Source organism: Jaculus jaculus, chromosome 5, assembly GCF_020740685.1.
Source record: "Jaculus jaculus isolate mJacJac1 chromosome 5, mJacJac1.mat.Y.cur, whole genome shotgun sequence".
In the NCBI taxonomy this organism is placed as follows: domain Eukaryota; kingdom Metazoa; phylum Chordata; class Mammalia; order Rodentia; family Dipodidae; genus Jaculus; species Jaculus jaculus.
Window position 1 is genome coordinate 163,881,847 of NC_059106.1, and position 18,172 is coordinate 163,900,018.

Consider the following 18,172-nt stretch of genomic DNA (forward strand, 5'->3'; position numbering starts at 1 on the left):
TTGCAGGGTCACGCTGCTGAAGGGGACAAGGCTGGGAGGAGCTGGATTGCTTGATTACATGACTTCATTTTTTTTTTTTTTTCAAGTCAGGCCTTTGAAGGTGTAATTCACACATAGGAAGATTCACCTTCGTCAGCTGTGCGGGCAAAGTGTTTTTGGCACGTCTACTGTCACTGAGGTATATACTGCTGTATCTTCCTGAAAAGTGTCTTTGTGTCCTTAGTGGACACTTTCTTCCCTTGTGGCATAGGCATGGCATCTGCCACTCTCATGAGCATGTTCTGAATGCGGTAACCCCGATGGGTGCTAACACAAAGAAAGCCACATGCCAATGTTGTCACAAGACACAGATAGATAAACTTATAGACCTGGGAACCCATTAAACTCCACAGTAGCTCTTTCCTAGCTACAGATTCCTGAAAGTGAGACAGTCCTGAACCCTGGATAGATTATGTCTTCTTACATATACATAGTTAGAGTTAATTTGTAAATTGGGCACAGTCAAAATGGACAACTAATCATTGAAAAGAGCAATTTTATAGTGATATATAGTAATCAAAATTGTGCAAATGTGATTTCTCTCTCATCAAGCTAACCGGTTTTTTCATTGCACTGTTAATAGTTTTGGACCTTGGTTGACTGAGGTCTAGGGGAAGTGCCCGAAAGTGAAACTGCCAAGAAGGGGGTGCCATTGTCTAGCTATGGTCTGTAAATGGTGCTCTGTAAGAAAGACCAGAGATTGTGCCTGCTGTGAGAGCACACCGTTCAATCCCAGTACTCAGGAGGCTGTGGCAGGAGGATCGGGGGTTCAAAGCCAGCCTTGACAACTCAAGGAGTTTGTGGCCAATTTGGGATGCATGAGACCGTGTCTGAACCCTTGTATCCCCAAAAGGTGGAGTAGAGGTGTTAGAAACGTGCCCTGACTCCCCTTCATGTTAGAAACGTGCCCTGACTCCCCTTCATGTTAGAAACGTGCCCTGACTCCCCTTCGTGTTAGAAATGTGCCTGACTTCCCTTCATGGTGAGCCATCCCTGAGTGTCGCACCAGTGGTAGGAGCACCTCTGCTTAGCTGTTTATTTATTTATTTGTCTTTTAAAAAAATATTCATTTATTTATTTGAGAGAGAAAGAGCATAGGGAGAGAGAGAGCGAGAGAGAGAGAAGAGAATGGGCACCCCAGGGCCTCCAGCCACTGCAAACGAACTCCAGACATGTGCGTCCCCTTGTGCAGCTGGCTAACGTGGGTCCTGGGGAATTGAACCTGGGTCCTTTGGATTTGCAGGCAAGTGCCTTAACCTCTAAGCCATCCCTCCAGCCCTATTAGTTGATCTTTATGTTGCCCCGACTGGCCTTGAACTCTTGATCCTCCTGCCTCAACCTGAGTGCTAGGATTACAGATACATGTCACCTCACCTGGCTCCTCTCCTTCTTCTTGAACCAATACCAGGTAGATCCCATCACCCTGCCGCCTTTTGGGAGCATGTGGCAGTGGCAGCTCTAGAGTGGCCAGAGACTCAGCTTTGGGGCCAGCAGCTGTGTTCGTTTTGCTGTGACCACAAATCTGTCCTGCATGCCTGGTCCTGCTTCGAGCTGTAGGATTTGGACCCAGGTGGTTGGAAAAGGTGGTATTCAAGAAGAACACTTTTATTGTTCCAGCCCAGACCATGTCCTGCCTCCATGCAGCTCCAATGTTCTTTCACATGTTACCATCAGCACCTGAGTCCCCTGACACTGCCGTAATGCATTGCCACACACACATAGCTTAACAGCAGAACTTCATTCTCTCCCAGGTTTGGAGGCCAGAAGTTGAAGGGCAAGGTGACCCAGGGCTGGTTCTTTCTGAGCTCGTGGGAAAAGATCTGTCCAGGCCTCTCTCCTCAGCTGTGGGTGGTGTCTTCTCTGTGGGTGTGTCCCTTCTCATACAGACACAGATCATGCCAGATTAGGGCTGCCAACAGCCTCATCTTTCCTTGATTACTCTGAGAAGACCTTTGCTCCAAGTTAGCTCATGCTCTGAGGTGGTGGGGGCCTCAATGTATGATTTGGAGGGGCAGTATGGGCCCCTAACACTACAAAAATTGTAGTCATCTCCATCCAACTTAAAGGACCATCCATAACTTTCTGCATTGTCTATCACCATTGAGAATAGGCAGTAATTTCTTGCGTTGGGTGAGTGTAGCGATAAGGTGAAGATGCAAAGCCAGGTGGGAATTATTGACATCCAAAAGACTTGTGGGATATGAAAGCACGGGTCATTTACTACAATTTGTCACCATCAAATCTATGAGACTGGAGGCGTCCATCCAGAGAACACTGACTCTCAACCACACATTTCTCAGCTATAGCCTTGTTGTGGGATTATATGTATGGAAGGTAGCCATTTTTCTAAAACAAAGACTAGGGCTGAAGAGATGGCTGAGCACGTAAGGCACTTGCCTATAAAGCCTAAGGACCTGGGTCCAATTCCTCAGTACCCACATGAAGTCAGATGCACTAAGTGGCACATGTGTCTGGAGTAGGTTGCAGTGGTTGAGGCCCTGGTATATCCATTCTCTCCACACTCCCCCATCTTTCTTTGGTAAATAAATAAATACATACATACATTTTTCATTCTTTGTTTTTTCAAGGTAGGGGCTAGCCCAGCTGACCTGGAATTCACTATGTAGTCTAAGGGTGGACTTGAACTCATAGTGATTCTCCTAGTTCTGCACCCAAAGTGCTGGGACTAAAGGCATGTGCCACCATGCCCGGCTAGTAAATACAATATTAAAAAACAAAAGCAAGGGCTGGAGAGATGGTATAGTGGTTAAGGCGCTTGCCTGCAAAACCAAAGGATCCAGGTTCTATTCCCCAGGACTCACATCAGCCAGATGCACAAGGGAGCACATGTATCTGAAGTTCATTTGCAGTGGCTGGAGGCCCTGGCATGCCCATATTCTCTCTCTTTCTCTCTACCTGCCTATTTCTCTCTCTCAAATAAATAAAGAAAAAATAAAACAACAGCAACAACAACCCCCCCCCCCCCAAGAAAACGAACACTAAGTGTATGTTAACAGCTGACGAAGATGGAGAGGAAATTTCCCCGAGTGGTCACGTCACAAGACTTAGCTCCGGTTAGTTGGGTTGTGAGTGGGTTTTCTCTGGCTTTCTCCCTTGTACATGAACCCCATGAAAGGCCACAATGACTACATCCTATGTTTTTGCAAACAGAGAAGGAAATTGGTACAAAGAAAGGTTCTTTAGGGTGAAGCTACTAATTTCAAAAACATGACTGTGGGCTATAAGGCACACAACGAATATCAATGACACAAATCATGAATACCTGGAAATGAGGATCCCTTCAAACAAGGTTTGCAAGAACTTCAGCGCTGCCAATTAATTCTCTTACCCCAAAGGTCAGGCTAATGACGCTAGGAATAGAAGACGGTTTTCGAGGCAAATTTTAGCCTTTGGGTCTCTCTGAGGTGAGAACCAGGGAGCAGAGGAAAGAGATTAATGTTCTTGTCATGAAAAAATACTCATCACTTTTTTTTTTTAACCAAGTTTTTTTTAAAAACCCTTGCAGCTGAAGTTTTCTTTTGACATTAATTTCTACACCTTTAGGGATTAAATTAGTCGAGCTCTTAATGCTCAATTTTTAGAATGTTATTAGAAGAATTATAGATGATTTAAAAATATCAGGGGCAAGAAATTAAATCTATTCTGTGCTTGGTTTGGAAGGCACCTTTAATGACATGCCTTTGATGTTCCCGACAAGCCACTTGCTTAATGATCATGGTGGCCCTGAGCGCTCATCAGTGACCCACTGGCCAGCCCAGCTGTTGCTCTATTTCTCTTTGCGATCGCTGTGGGTTTTGTTCCTCTGTTCATTTAGAGTCTGATCATCTAAGAGACTCACAAACCTTCGTCAATAAAACATTAGAGGTAATACCATGGAAGCGTGTCTTTTTGTTTCTTTGTAAACATAGCGATCGAAAGAGAGCAGGGGAGAAAGTCTTAGAAGGGCTTCGAAGGGCTGGGATAATTGGGGACGCTTCTCCTGGACGGGATATTGATTCTGTGAGCGAGTGCACTATCTGAACCTTTATGGTCTCAGCGCAGTGCATGGCAATGACATGCAGACTTGTGCTTTTTTCTTTATTTATGACTCATCTGAGGAATGTCTTGCTGAGAGGCTGCAATTGCAGGGGAGCTAGAAAGCCTAAAGCTATCAGAAATGTGAATATCAGGATTTTACAACAAGAAGGAAGACAGCTCCATGGAGAAATACAACTTAGAAAAATGCGTCACAGGGGGATGGTGGATGTTGTGAAGCAGTACTTGATACAAGAGCTTCCAAGCCACCAGGAGAACAAGATAGATGGTTCTTTCCTTCCTCTGAGAAAAGCCTGCCATGGCTTGGTAGAAGGGGACCAACAGAAGACGGAAGGCAGAGGCCAGAAACAGAGCACTGGGGGACAAGGACTTTCTTTGGCTTCACACAGAAGTTGTGCATTGGACAGCCCAGATGATGGCACTTGGGGAAACACCCCCTGATGGGTTAGAAGAGAGCAGACCTCTAGGGCCAGATCTCTGACCTGTGGCCAACCAGGGTCAGCTATGAGTGTCATTCCTCCCGGGCGTGGTAGCAACAGAGACTGTCACTGTATAGCTGGCGGGAGCCAGTGGCTCACATGTGCTCTGGACAGAAACACGTGTGAGTTAGGAGCCTGCGCCCCGACCCTTGACCTTAGTCGTTTTTGGTTCACAGCTTTTCCCGCTGCATTGAGTGATGGGTTTATTCTCCTTCATCCATCCGGGTTGTGAGCCAGCCAAAGCCGGAGAGCATACTTTTCTTCTGGGTCGCTTGTGGTCCAGCTCATTGAAGGCATAAGCTGCTAACTCTGGAAACGTGACTTCCCCAGGTCACAGCTGGGCCCCTATCTGACGCTGGACCGGGCAGCGTCCACTACCGATGGATTTTCGCACTGGAGAATGTACTGTGTTTGAGTAACTGCTTTTCAAAAGAAACATTGAGGGTCTAGAGAGATGGCTCCATGGTTAAGTGTGCTTCTTGCATGGCCAGAGGTCTGAGGCTGCCTGGTTTTGATTCCCCAGCACCTGCATAAACAGCTGGCCATAGCTATACAGGTTCGGAAACCTAGACCTGTGGGAAGCAAAGACCTGGAAATTACCAGAGCTCATGTAAAAAATTTCAACTTTGGAATTAGTAAGAGACTCAATTTTAAGGAAAAACAGGTGGGCTAGTGATGGAGAGAGATGCCTGATGTCCTCCTCTGGCCTCTGCGGGAGAACACACAGGGTGCCACAGGAGCGCGTGTGTCCCTTGTGCATCTGGCTTACGTGGGTCCTGGGGAATCAAACCTGGATTCTTTGGCTTTGCAGGCAGACACCTTAACCACTAAGTCATTCCTCCAGCCCAACACCCATTCTTAACCTACAGCCATGGTCCAGGGTACAATGACAGGTTTCCAACAACTGTGCTGTATTAGAATAACTTTCTAGATATAATAATAATGCCTAGATATAGAATATCTAGATATATAATAATGCTTAGAACTATGGAATTATTATTATTATTTGGTTTTTCAAGGTAGGGTCTTGCTCTAGACCAGGCTGACCTGGAATTCACTATGGAGTATCAGGGTAGCCTTGAACTCATGGTAATCCCCTTACCTCTGTCTCCCAAGTGCTGGGATCAGAGGCATGCACCACCATGCCCAGCTGGCATTTCTTTTTGACAATTTCGTACATGTATATAATGTATTTGGATCTCATTCATCAACTCCTACCCTTTCTTACTCCCATCTCACTGTCACTAAAATCTTTCTTCCCAGCTAATCCCATGTTTTGGGACCCATTAAGTTAAACTAAGGCTGATTTCATGAGCATGGGTGGGAGATTATTTACTGGGTCATGGACAGCTTACAAGTGGCTACACCACTGATGAGCATGACTCCTCCTCCTCCTCTTTGCAGCAACCCTTAGCTGTCCTTAGCTACTCTGGAGGGAGTGGAGTCTCGTGATCCCATCTCTCATTCACGAGGAATTGTTGAAGGGCTCAGTCTTGTGCAGGGAGCCGCCGTGGTGTGAGTTCACAGCTGTCCAGAGACAGGGCTCCACAGCACTCTTCCCTGTGCTCCAGATCTTTCCTTCTTTCTTTCTTTCTTTCTTTCTTTCTTTCTTTCTTTCTTTCTTTCTTTCTTTCTTTTTTTTATTTGAGAGCGACAGACACAGAGAGAAAGGCAGATAGAGGGAGAGAGAGAGAATGGGCACGCCAGGGCTTCCAGCCTCTGCAAACGAACTCCAGACGCGTGCGCCCCCTTGTGCATCTGGCTAACGTGGGACCTGGGGAACCGAGCCTCGAACCGGGGTCCTTAGGCTTCACAGGCAAGCGCTTAACCACTAAGCCATCTCTCCAGCCCAAGATCTTGCATTCTTTCTGCCGCTCTTCTCCACGAGGCTCCCTGAGTGTTTGAGGAGGTGGATTAGGCGTCCCATTCAAGCCTGACCATTGCATTCCTTGACTCTTGTATTTGCTTTAGGAAACATGAATGCTTGTGTTGAGTTGAGCCTTACTGGAGCCTGAGACAGAAGAAAATGTTAGTCATTCCAATTCTGTTTTTCTTTCACATCTTAATGTTTTCCTCAAATATTGCACCAAAGTATTATTTGATCTCTGAGTTTCTTGGTGTGCTTGTACATTTTCTGCCAGGGGCAAAGGCCAGGCTCAGCTTGTGCGGGACTGGCAACTCCAAGCACTGGGTGGTGTTGCACTGTTTTCTAGGAGGTTGAGCTGTCACTAAGCCACTGTGCTCATGGGAAGTACAAGTGGGGTGCCCAGGAGACATTGCCAGGCTGTTGCTGAGTATGTTAGTGATGCTTGGGGTATTTTCTACTCAGGCAGACATTGTTAAGACTTGGATCTTGTCAATATCTGTGCTCTTGGGTATAACTTAGAAGTGACAGGACATGTCTTAATAGCCACTCTGAGTTCAAAGGACAGGGAGTGATGGACCCAGAGCCAGCTATTTACTGAAAATTGGAGCAGTCTGCTCAACCAGTGGGATAGCCACTGTGGAGGGATCATTAAACCTGGTGGGTAAAATCATCCGTCCAGGTTTGTATGCTGCTTGTGTGCACGCCTTACTGGTGAGGACCTTCAAGGTGCCCGCTCTGCATGTGTGGGTTCAGGCAGGTGCACGGCACCAGCTCATCATCTCCAGCCCACACCCCCATCTTCAACCCCACCTTCTGCTCCGACTTTCTACGGGGATCCCGGGCATGTGCTGGGTGTGAGACTGCACAGCTCAGAGGCATCGGACATCGATGCGACGTGGACCATCTTGGATCGATGAGAGTCAGTGCTGGATAACACTGCTGCTGTCCTTAGACACAGCCTGCTTGAGCGTGACCCACACCGATCTATGCCAGCTTGAAGCACCCTGGGAGCAGTGCCTCTGTCCCCAGCTTCCCACCTCCTTCCCCCCAGTATTGCCTTTCTCTAACAAAGCTGTAGCTTGAATAGCATTTTCCCCAGGCTGTGCTTTCTGAGAAACCTAGACGAAGACATCTTTTTTTTTGGTTGTTACTTTCTTGTAGATCTTGGTGCAATGAGACTGTCAGGAAAAATTACTTTTAGAAATTACTGCTTTAGAATACCTCTCCTGCCTTTTTATGGGCACTTGGCAAATAGTAGATGATCAAAGGAACATTTAAAGGCACAGGGGTCTTCTGTTATACTCAATTGTTCCTTTTAATTGAGGTTTCATACAATTATGAAACGTTGCGTTTTTATTAGTGAGGTTCGGTGAGGCAGGAAGCTTCCCCTTCTGAGCCCTGGGAAAGCCTCTAAGGATTGAGAACCCAGAGCTGTGGCTCTATCCAGGTCAACTGTGTTCTTCCATTGCCCCTCAGCAAAATTTATAGACCCATGGCCACCACCAACACGGGCCAGAGCCACAGATGGCTTTTAGGCAGTGCTGTCAAAATTATGTATTGCTGGAGCTGGGGAGATGGCTCAGTGGTTACCATATTTGCTGCGTGCAAGTGTGAGGACCAGAGTCCAGATCCTCAGTGCCCACGTGAATACCTGGAAAGTGGAGACGGAGAATCCGTGGGGCAGTCTGGCTGACGAGACTAGCTGAGTCTGTGAGCTCTGGGTTCTTGTAAAGAAAGAGACATTAGCTCAGTAAAGAAGTGGGAGTGATGGAGGAAGACACTGAGAACACTGAAGCCAACCTCTGGCCTACACACACACACACACACACACACACACACATACACACACGTACATGCCCACCTGAAAGCACATGTGCCCACATGCATGTGGATACACACACACACCACACCCATATACACATGCCAAAACTCACGTATGTCTTGGGTCCTTAGTTGGGTGTCTAACGTGCCCTAGTCAGGAAGTAAAGTCAACATGGAAATTGGTTGTTTTGGAAATGTGTCTGCACCCTAGAAGCCTTTATTTTATTATTTATTAGGATAAAGGGAAATCCAAGTATAATTCACTATTCCACAGAGGACCCTTGAATTCTTGAAGTCTCTGGGGATGGCAGCAAGGACATCACTTTAGCATGCTTAAAGAGGGAGGAAGGCCACGAGGGCAGGCAGAGTGCTGGTTTCCAGGTCAGAGGCACTGGTTTCAGACGGCTGAAGGAGGAAGGGAATGTACATTCTCCTAGATGCTTGCACGAGCATGGAAAAAGATGCCATGACCGTAAGGACAAGGAGCTAGAAGGATCCCAGAGAGGAAGTTTTCCAGGTGCAGTAGCACTAGGGATGACAGGGGAGGACCTGAACTTGCGTTGTGGTGGTTTGATTCAGGAGTCCCCCATAAACTTAGGAGCTCTGAATGCTAGGTTCCCAGCTGATGGAGATTTGGGAATTAATGTCTTCTGGAGGCAGTGTATTGTTGGGGGCGGGCTTATGGTATTATAGCCAGTGTCCCCTTGCCAGTATTGGGCACATTCTCCTGTTGCTATTGTCCACCTTATGTTGGCCAGGGGGTGATGTCCAGCCACTGGTCATGCTATCATTTTCCCCCACCATCATGGAGCTTCCCTTCAAGTCTGTAAGTCAAAATAAACCATTTTATTTCCTCAAAAGCTGCTCTTGGTCAGGTGATTTCTGCCAGCAATGTGAACCTGACTGCAACATGCACTGAGCAACATGACAAATAGCAGAGAGTGAGACTCACGGTGGGACTCAGTGGGACTCTCCCGAGAGTGGAATTACGAGGTCTACAGGTGGTTGTGGTTGAAATGGAGTCTCCTTTTTGGCCTCTAAGGCTATCACCCTCTTGATTCTAGAAGAACTGAATAAACAAGAGCTCACAGACATCAGCCTCTTCTGTTCTTTGTGCCTGTGGTGGCCGACTTACTCTCTGAAACCATCAGGAAACACAGAAGCAGATTCTGACAGTCAAAAAGTGTGGGGCCGGGCCTGGTGGCACATGTCTTTAATCCCAGCCCTCGGGAGGCAGAGGCAGGAGGATCACTGGGAGTTCGAGGCCACTCTGAGACTACAACATAGTGAACTCTAGGTCAGCCTGGGCTAGAGCGAGACTCTACCCCAAAAAACAAAACAAAATAAAACAACAGCAACAAAAAGCACGTGTGTGGAGCCACTGCCATGCACCAGCACATGGATTCCTGGAGAGTTCCGAAGGTGTATTTTCTACCCTGAGAGAACAGGGCCTCTGTGGTGGCATGCATTTCCTACTGTGAGCTTTGGCTGCTCTCTGCATATGCTAATACTTCAGCTTACATGGCTGTCTGAACTGGGTAGCACAGTGGTGAGATTCATGATGCCCGTGAACGGTTTCTGATCTCCTCAGGACTCCAGAGTCTTACACGAGAGGGTCGGCTCTCAAGTTAGGTCATTGTGCCATTGTTCCTTAACACTCAGTCTAATTAGTCCAATTATGATAAATGATATTCTTCAGGTTCTGTCTCGTGGGCAACACAGAGTCTCAAGATAATGACATCATACTTGGGATGGTGGAGGATGGAGGGAGGAGCCAGACATCCCCTTACCTTGAGAGGAAAGTGAGGTGGAGATAAAAAGGAGACAGCCTCTTTCCACCAGGACGTGTGATCCTATCGCTTCATGAAAAAGAACTTTCCCCTCCTTGCAATTCAGAGAATGACTTATATCATCATTCTTTTACTCACCCACCCAGCCATTTATCCACCATCCATCCATATATCTACCCATCCATCCATTTTACCTATCAATCCACCCGCCCACCTCTTCATTCATCTATTATCCATCCATCAATCCATCCAGCCAGCCAGCCAGTCTTCATCCACCCACTCATCTACCGACCCATTCATCCATCTACACGTTCCCTTATTTCAGCACAGCCTCGCTCTGATGCTCTTGCTATGTGATCAGTGTGCTAACCCCTTGCTGCCCTGAGTTTTCCCTTGAGAACTCTGAGCCAAGATGCTTTCAATGACTTAGTCTTTTCATGCCAGGGTATTTTCTGATCTGAGACGCCATCATCATCACGCCCATGAGCTTCATTGTGTCTCCATCAGCTCAGGGATGGCATGAAACCCTGCCTTAGAAATCCTGACAGAATGCTCCCCTTTCTTCCCTGTGCTCATTTCTAAAAAAAAAATGACCCTTTTTAAGGAGCTAGGTGGGATTCACAGCATCTAGAAGGTATTCATGCTGAAGGCATTCAGAGGCAATGGGCTGAGCCGTGTCTGTTTTGCACTTGAGTTTCATTTAGTTTCATTTTATTCTACTCTAAAACTCTCGCCTTTTATTCTGCAGGGTTTTCTTCTTCTTTGTGAACTGTCTATGGAATATTCAGGGAGGGGTTTAGATAGTGGAGGTTTTCACCACCTAGGATGTCTGCTATTATGTCACGGACTTGGCCCGGCTCGGTGGAAGTTAGTTTTCCATCAGGTGCTACAAACTTAGCTCTGTAACAGGAGAGAGGAAGCATAAAGACAGATGAGAAGAAAGGACATTTGTGCCTACAGGTCTGCTAGAGGTGAGAAATTGATTAAAATCATGCCGATATGTATTACAGTTTCCCTTAGGTAATGGAGGGTTACCTTAGTAGGGAAACTGGCATCTGCCTGGGGACTGTGACCTCCGGCTTGTGCGGGAACACAGGATGATCTAGCACTGTGGAAACTCGAGGTGTTCCAAATTAAATATGAAGAAGGGAACAGTGTTTCTGTGGCCTTTCCAACTTCTTACCTCTCCTCCCTGCTCCTGCCAGAGATGGGGGTGCCTGCCTTGTGCAATGTAGATGAGCATCCCTGGCCGGGTGGGCCGCTAGGATGTGGAGTCTACCTTGTGCATTCTGGATCTTATCTGCACCGGGAAGTAGGCGTGGACAAGACGGTTCACTCTACTTCCTTACACTAACTAGAACGTCCATGCAAAATTGTTCGGGACAATCCACCTGCCAGGAATCATGGTTGACTAAAGACCTGGGAATTACCCATGACAAAGTTGAGCATTTAGAGCACAGGTTCCTCCCATAGGGGATTGTTTTTAGGCTGAAGTTTTGGACTCACATGTAAATTTTAAGGGCACCATTATCTCATAGTGAAGGTCACCTATGGTGGCATTTCCTTGTTGTGCCTGGCTCTGTTTCCAGGACCTCTTTCCTGTGGTTATGTCGCAATGATGATGCCCACAAGACAACACCCTCTGGGCCAGGAACCATCCACTAACTCTGTGACCTTGGACACGACCTTGGACATGCTATGCTTCCCGCCTGTCTCATTTCCTTCTTTTCCAAGTGGGAGTGGTTAAGATATCTTTGGGTCTTTTCAAATCCAAGTATCTTTTCTGATAGTGGCCAAAAACTTTGACTGACTTAACACCCATCCCGCCATGGACTAAAGTAGCTAGAAGGGTCATGTTGGGCTTGGGAGAGATGTGCTTTGTGCTTTCTGGTTACATTTGTGATGCAGCTTACACAGCATCCCAGACCTGGCAGGGAATCCTCCTCAGAGATTCATACACCTAGCCTTATAATTCTCCCACCCAAGTACTAACCGGATCTGACCCTGCTTAGCTTCCGAGATCAGATGAGATCTGGTGTGTTTAGGGTGATATGGCCACAGACGAAGCTTATTAATTCTTTGTACTTCTTGTTAAACTGGCCACATGTGGGGGACCGGCGTAGACAAGGATAGGAAAGTGGATCAGCAACAAGAGGGATGCTAACTATCGGCGTAAGAGTCATTTAGGTATTAACATGTCTTCGAAATGAAGCCCTTGTGTCTATCTGGTGCCTGTTGTGAGAATTCAGCATCACAAGGCCTTCCTTGGCACCCGTACAGTTGGCACAAAGCCTTGGCTGTTTCTTTCATTTTTGATGAGGTTATGTTTGATCAACAACCATCACTGTCTGGCTTCCCTTGTGACTCCCGAGCTGCATTCAGCAAGCGGTGGGCCTGGATAAGGGAGGCCGTGGGCAGTGTCTGCAGGTCCTTTTCTGGTCTTACTACTCCCTGCTTTAACCATCTGTGCTAGGTAACACAGGACTCTATATGATGGAAGAGAGATCTTTGAGTCTATGAAAGAGGCAAACACAATCCTACATACATCTGATAATTTCTTTCTTTTTTCTAATTTGTTTTTTAGAGACAAGGTGCTGGGGCAACCAATGGAAAAGATAAGACATCAGGAGAAAATGGTAAGATGACCCATACTGTCCAGCTACTGACCCTTTCCCCATCCGCATCCCCGCGGGCACGTGGCGGCCCCAGATCAAGTCTGTTTATGACTTTGGCAGCCTACGTTGTGGTCTGAAGAGGCTTTTAGGAACTCACAGCAAGCACTGTGGTCTGGCGTTCCAAAGAAAACCAAGGAAGCCAAATGCAGTGGCAAGAGCAGTCTCCCTCCCAACACAGGACTCCTGTTTGGGGCGACATGATAATTACAATGCAAATATAGTTCTCTGCTTTCTTCATTAGTGTTGGTGAGAATCCACCCGGGGTTGTTGTGAAGACAAAATGAGATCAAATGAGATCAGCGCTTTGAAAACTGTGAAGTGCTGTACTCCTGGAAGGAGGGCAGGAAACCTGACTTCTACCCTTTGAGCACCAGGGACCCAGTGCTGGTCCCAGGGGTGGTGGTGGCATGGCAGGGGTGTCACCTCTCCTGCAGGGGCTCCCCAGCAAGTAGAGGTGTTCAGAGCACTGGTTGCCTGCATTTCCAGGCGCCACCTTAAATTTCAGGAACGGGCACCTTATTTTGAGGGAAACTAGACTGGTGCAGGGGCACTGGGCTGTGGGCGTCAAACGTGCGTGTGAGGGAAATTGAGCTGGGAGCAACCCCAGCCCCCAACTTTAGTGCTGGAAGACAACATATGATAACGAACCCCCTCCCAAATAGTGAGGACGACAGCATGGTTCTGGAATGCTAGATTGTGCGTGTTCTTGCTTCTTTTGTTGTGTGTGTGTGTGTTGGGGTTACAGTGTGTGCCACCATGCCCAGCTTTTTCTTTTCTTTTCTTTTTTAATGTGGGTCCTAGAGTTTGAACTCAGGTCTTCATGCTTGAAACTTGACCTAGAAAGCTATCTCCCTCCACCTGACTTTTATGACTTACAGAAAAAAGTTACCTTCTGTGGAAAAATCCCTCCTGCCTCCCACTGTATGCTTACCCACCAATCAAAGCGTGGTTCATGTCAGTCTCCAGTGGCCTGCGACCCTGTGTTCTCTGCAGTGAGGGTGTGTCGGGGCACAGTCTGGATTCAAAAGCAAGGACGTCTTCTTTGCTGTCTTGGTCTTAGGGGTCGGGGCCAGAGTGGGGAGCTCTGGGACGAGAGGGGTTACTGTGTAGTTACATAGATATTCACGTCACCAGAGCAGGACAAGCAGGAAGGACACAGGGTGTTCCCCAAGCTGAACTGCACTTCTCTTTCTGCCCAGAGCATTTCTGTCTGCTGTTCAGGCCTGGGGAGAATGTGCGACACTGTTGGGGAGGTCAGAAAGAAAGGCGGGAGTAAGGGAGAACGCAGAGGGGAAGTGGAAAGTGTAGGGTTCAAAACGAGAAAGGATGCGTGCCCACTGTGGAGGAGCATCCTGAACGCAGGGTGCCTGGGACCCGCACTGAGCTTCTTGGTCATACATCCACATCCACCTGTCCACTGAAGCTCACGTCCATTGGTCCTCAGAGCCTTAGTGCCTTGGGGACGGACAGTCTAAAGGCTTTTCAGAGATTCTTTATCGGGTTGGTTTCCCAACTTTCCATTCGTAATAGTGGGGAAGAGGGGCCTGGGAACATGGCTTAGTGGACAAGATGCTTGCCCCAAGCATAAGTGTCTGGGTTTGTAGGTTCCCCAGAACCCACATGAAAAAATCTGGGAGCTGTGGTGGGCTTCTGTAATCTCAGCAAATCTATAACAAGATGGGAAGCTGAGGCCAGAGAATCTCTGGGAGGTTGGAGACCAGCTAGTCTGGGAAAAATGAGTGATGAAGACAAATTGCTGCCTCAAAATGAAGTGAGAGGTGGGGACCAATGTGGACAGCTGCCCTCTGACCTCTACACATGCATCATGGCATACACACACACACACACACACACACACACACACACACACGCACACAGAGATCATAATACTGGCTCATACACCAAACGGTGCTCAAAGATGCCAAAGAACTTCCTTTTGAACATATTTTAAAATTTTTATTTATTTATTTATTTGAGAGAGCAGAAGAGAGAAAAAAGTAGAAACACACACACACACACACACACACACACAATGGGCATGTTAGGGCCTCTAGCCACTGCAAACGAACTCCAGATGCATGTGCCACCTTGTGTATCTGACTTACGGGAGTCCTGGGGAATTGAACCGAGTTCCTTTGGCTTCACAGGCAAACTGCTTAAGCGGTAAGCCATCTCTCCAGCTCCCCTAAAGAACTTCTGTGTGTATTGGTTTTTCTATTGATAATTCCTATATTAGAAGTATAGGTTTACTGTGTAATTTGCTAAAAATGTAATAAACCTACTTCATATTAACCTACACAGTTTTCTTTATGAAAAATAATTATATTTTCAAGGCATGAGATATATTTAGTGACAAGTGTGGCAGTGTTTTACACATCATGTTGACATCTTGCTAACAGGCCGGGGGTTTTCCTGCCTGCTTCCACATTCAGCCTTTTGCAGTATCCCATGATGTGAAGCCTCTGGAAAATTCCACTTTGTGCTTGTGAGAGGCTGAGGTTTAACCACAGAATAATACTTTTGATGATCCCACTATATTTCATTCATGTGTATCGCAAGCTTAACAACGTTCCCAGAGGAGGTAGGCACCCCAGGGATGGTTCTCTCTTGATTGCTGAGCAGCCTGGGATCTCGGGACCAGGCACAGTGGTGGCCAGGTCAGCACCGCGTCTCCCATGCCTCCGCACACCGGCTTCCCAGGCGTGGGTGTCCTCATGCTCAGTGCTTTGCATGCAGGGAAATGACTCGCTCCTGTGCAGGATGCATCTTCGTCTCTTCAAATGCTGGCATTACTTCCAGCTGAGAACTGGCTCACACCAGTGGAAACAGAGTGAGGCTTTTCTGGAGGTATGAAAATTAATCAAATGGAAAAGTTCAAGATGCTATGAATAAATCTTGTCGTTACATAATCCTAGATATTAAGTGCTATTTGCTTCTTGGTGGTAAAAGGGCATGGGAGGTTATTTGATAATTCTAGGCTCATGGTACTGTATCTACTTTACTTGTTACCAATAGCCTGTACCTTAATTTCAGGTAAAACCTACTTAACATATCATATCTATGTTATGACACATTGTTATAATAGCAAACTTTGTGGATGGTTTGCCTTTAAAAAAGTCAAAAGTCCACAACAACAGCTCAAGAAAGACTGGGCCAGAAAGTTTCAGAAGAAGGTTAGAGCATATTTCCATAAAGAGTCTAAGTTGCTTAATTTCTTATTCTTAAATTTCTCGGTTATTAGCATTTTCATTTTACCTTAGTATTATCTTGCCTTGAAATTCAACTGGTTTTACTCTAGGGAGATCTATTATGTTAATATATGTTTCTTATTAATATTGAAGGAAGTTGCCTGCACGTGTTAGAGGAACAGGGACCCATGGGAAACAGACATGTGGCGTACAGAACACCAAAAATGTCACGGGAGTTAGAGAGCAGTTGCTTCATCCTAGGATGAACACCCCCAAATTCTGTTGGTGTCTGTAAGCTGACATGGTATGCTTTCAGATGTAAAGTTAATTGAGGTCTCGTGTTTAACTGATAAAACAAGGACAGCACTGACAGTGACTTATGGTGTCATGAGATGATTTGTGCCACAACACACACAGGCCAGGTGCATTAAAACTTCAGAAAGTAATTATGTTCTTAGACTACACAGCCATTTTGTTACATTAAACACTGTCTTGAGAAGTCCGTTGGCTGGGAATCAGCTTTCTGGTAATTCTCACTGTTGCTGGCATCATAGTATTTATTGATGAGAAATAGGATATATCTCTATTACATACTGCCTGTAAATCCCCAGAAGGCCTCCTCATTTTTATGATATATCAATCCAGTTGAGTTCAGTGCTGTAGACTTCGCAGAAATATTTACAGCATCAAAAATATGAGGGGGATGGCTAAGTGGTTAAAGATGCTTTGCGTTGCAAAGCCTGCTGGCCCCCGCCACCCACATAAGCCAGATGCAAAAAGGTAGCACAAGTTCATTTGCAATAACATGAGGCTCTGGTGCCCCCCATGCAAATAAATAAAACACTATAAAAAGTTTTTAAAAATATGAGGGAGGCTAAGGTGGTGCCCACCTTTAATCCTAGCACTCGGGATGCAGAGGTAGGAGAATTGCCATAAGTTTGAGGCCAGCCTGAGACTACATACTGCATTCCAGGTCAGCCTGGGCTAGAGCAAGATCCTACCTTGAAAAATCAAAGGAAAAAAATATGAGGGAGGGCTGGAGAGATGATGGATCAGCAGTTATGGGTACTTGCTTGTACAGCCTGGGTTCGATTCCACAGTATCTACATAAAGCCAGATGTACAAAATTACATGTCGGGAATTCGTTTGCAGTGGCAACAGGCCCTGAAGTCCCCATTTTCATTCTCTCACTCTGCCTGAAAATAAATAAAATAAATAAACACACACACACACACACACACACACACACACACACACACACACACACACGAAATGTACTAGGGATATGGTTTAGTTGGTAGAGTTCTTGCTTCATTTGATCCAAACATCTGACACTATAAAAAAGAAATATAAGATTTTACACACACACACACACACACACACACACACACATCATAAAATACATAAGTATGTTGAAACCCGGGTGATCCAGAGATTTCCATGGCTGCATGAACAGAGAGCCTATGTTGTCTGCTGAGTCAGGCCCAGGAATTAATTGTTTCTTGAAGTAACTTTCCACTTGAGTAAAACAGTAATTCATAGCTGCAGTGACAAGTCTCCTAATCAGGTGCAGGCAGCCAAGTTAAATTCAAACACATTTGTAGATACAGTTCAATATGCGAATCCAGGTTACTCATTGCTAATTACCAATTTAGACACAACCACAACTTTTATTTTTTTGCAAGACTAATTTTTCTGGATGTTCCATGTGTCTTGACGCTGGTCACCCAGAGAGACTTCAGGGTTCGATTTGCTTATTGACATTCGGAAGGAGAGGAACGCCAAGAAGGAGCAGCTCCTGGGGCACTTCCAATCCAAAGGAAGGTTATGAATAATATACCTCCTGATGGGCTTGCTGCTTACCCAAGCGAAATTGAATTTCTAAAACTGGAGTGGATTTTTCATGACTTACTGAGTCGTGATGCATTTGTTTCCAAATGGCTCTGTCTTTGTGGCAAACAAACCAGCCTGACTCGAGAGAGGAATCCCCTGGTCCAGGTGTAGCTCTGTGCCAGGCCACCTGTGGACCACTTTGGGGCTGTCGTTTCTTTGAGTGACATTGTACAATCTCAGGCCCTGAAAGGCATGTCTCCTCCTTGGGCAAAACATCGTGCGACTTGAGCTCTTTCTAGAGGCTGTGGGGAATGCTGAAAGAATGTAAGATTTCCCATGATTATAAAGTTGTTAAGAATTAGAGGTAAGAGAGATGCTGGAGAGGTGGCCCAGCAGCTAAGGGGGCTTCCTGCACAAACATGAG

The 18,172-nt window shown here is 46.4% G+C and overlaps 1 protein-coding gene across 1 annotated transcript in view; it reads left to right on the forward strand.

The window, feature by feature from the left end:
- Pcp4 (Purkinje cell protein 4) overlaps positions 1-18,172 on the forward strand; it is a 64,748-nt gene that overhangs the window by 16,091 nt on the left and 30,485 nt on the right. Inside the window, exon 2 of the mRNA XM_045150695.1 lies at positions 12,637-12,688. Within this exon, the coding sequence (XP_045006630.1) occupies positions 12,637-12,688 (52 nt within the window). The remainder of the gene's footprint in view (positions 1-12,636; positions 12,689-18,172) is intronic.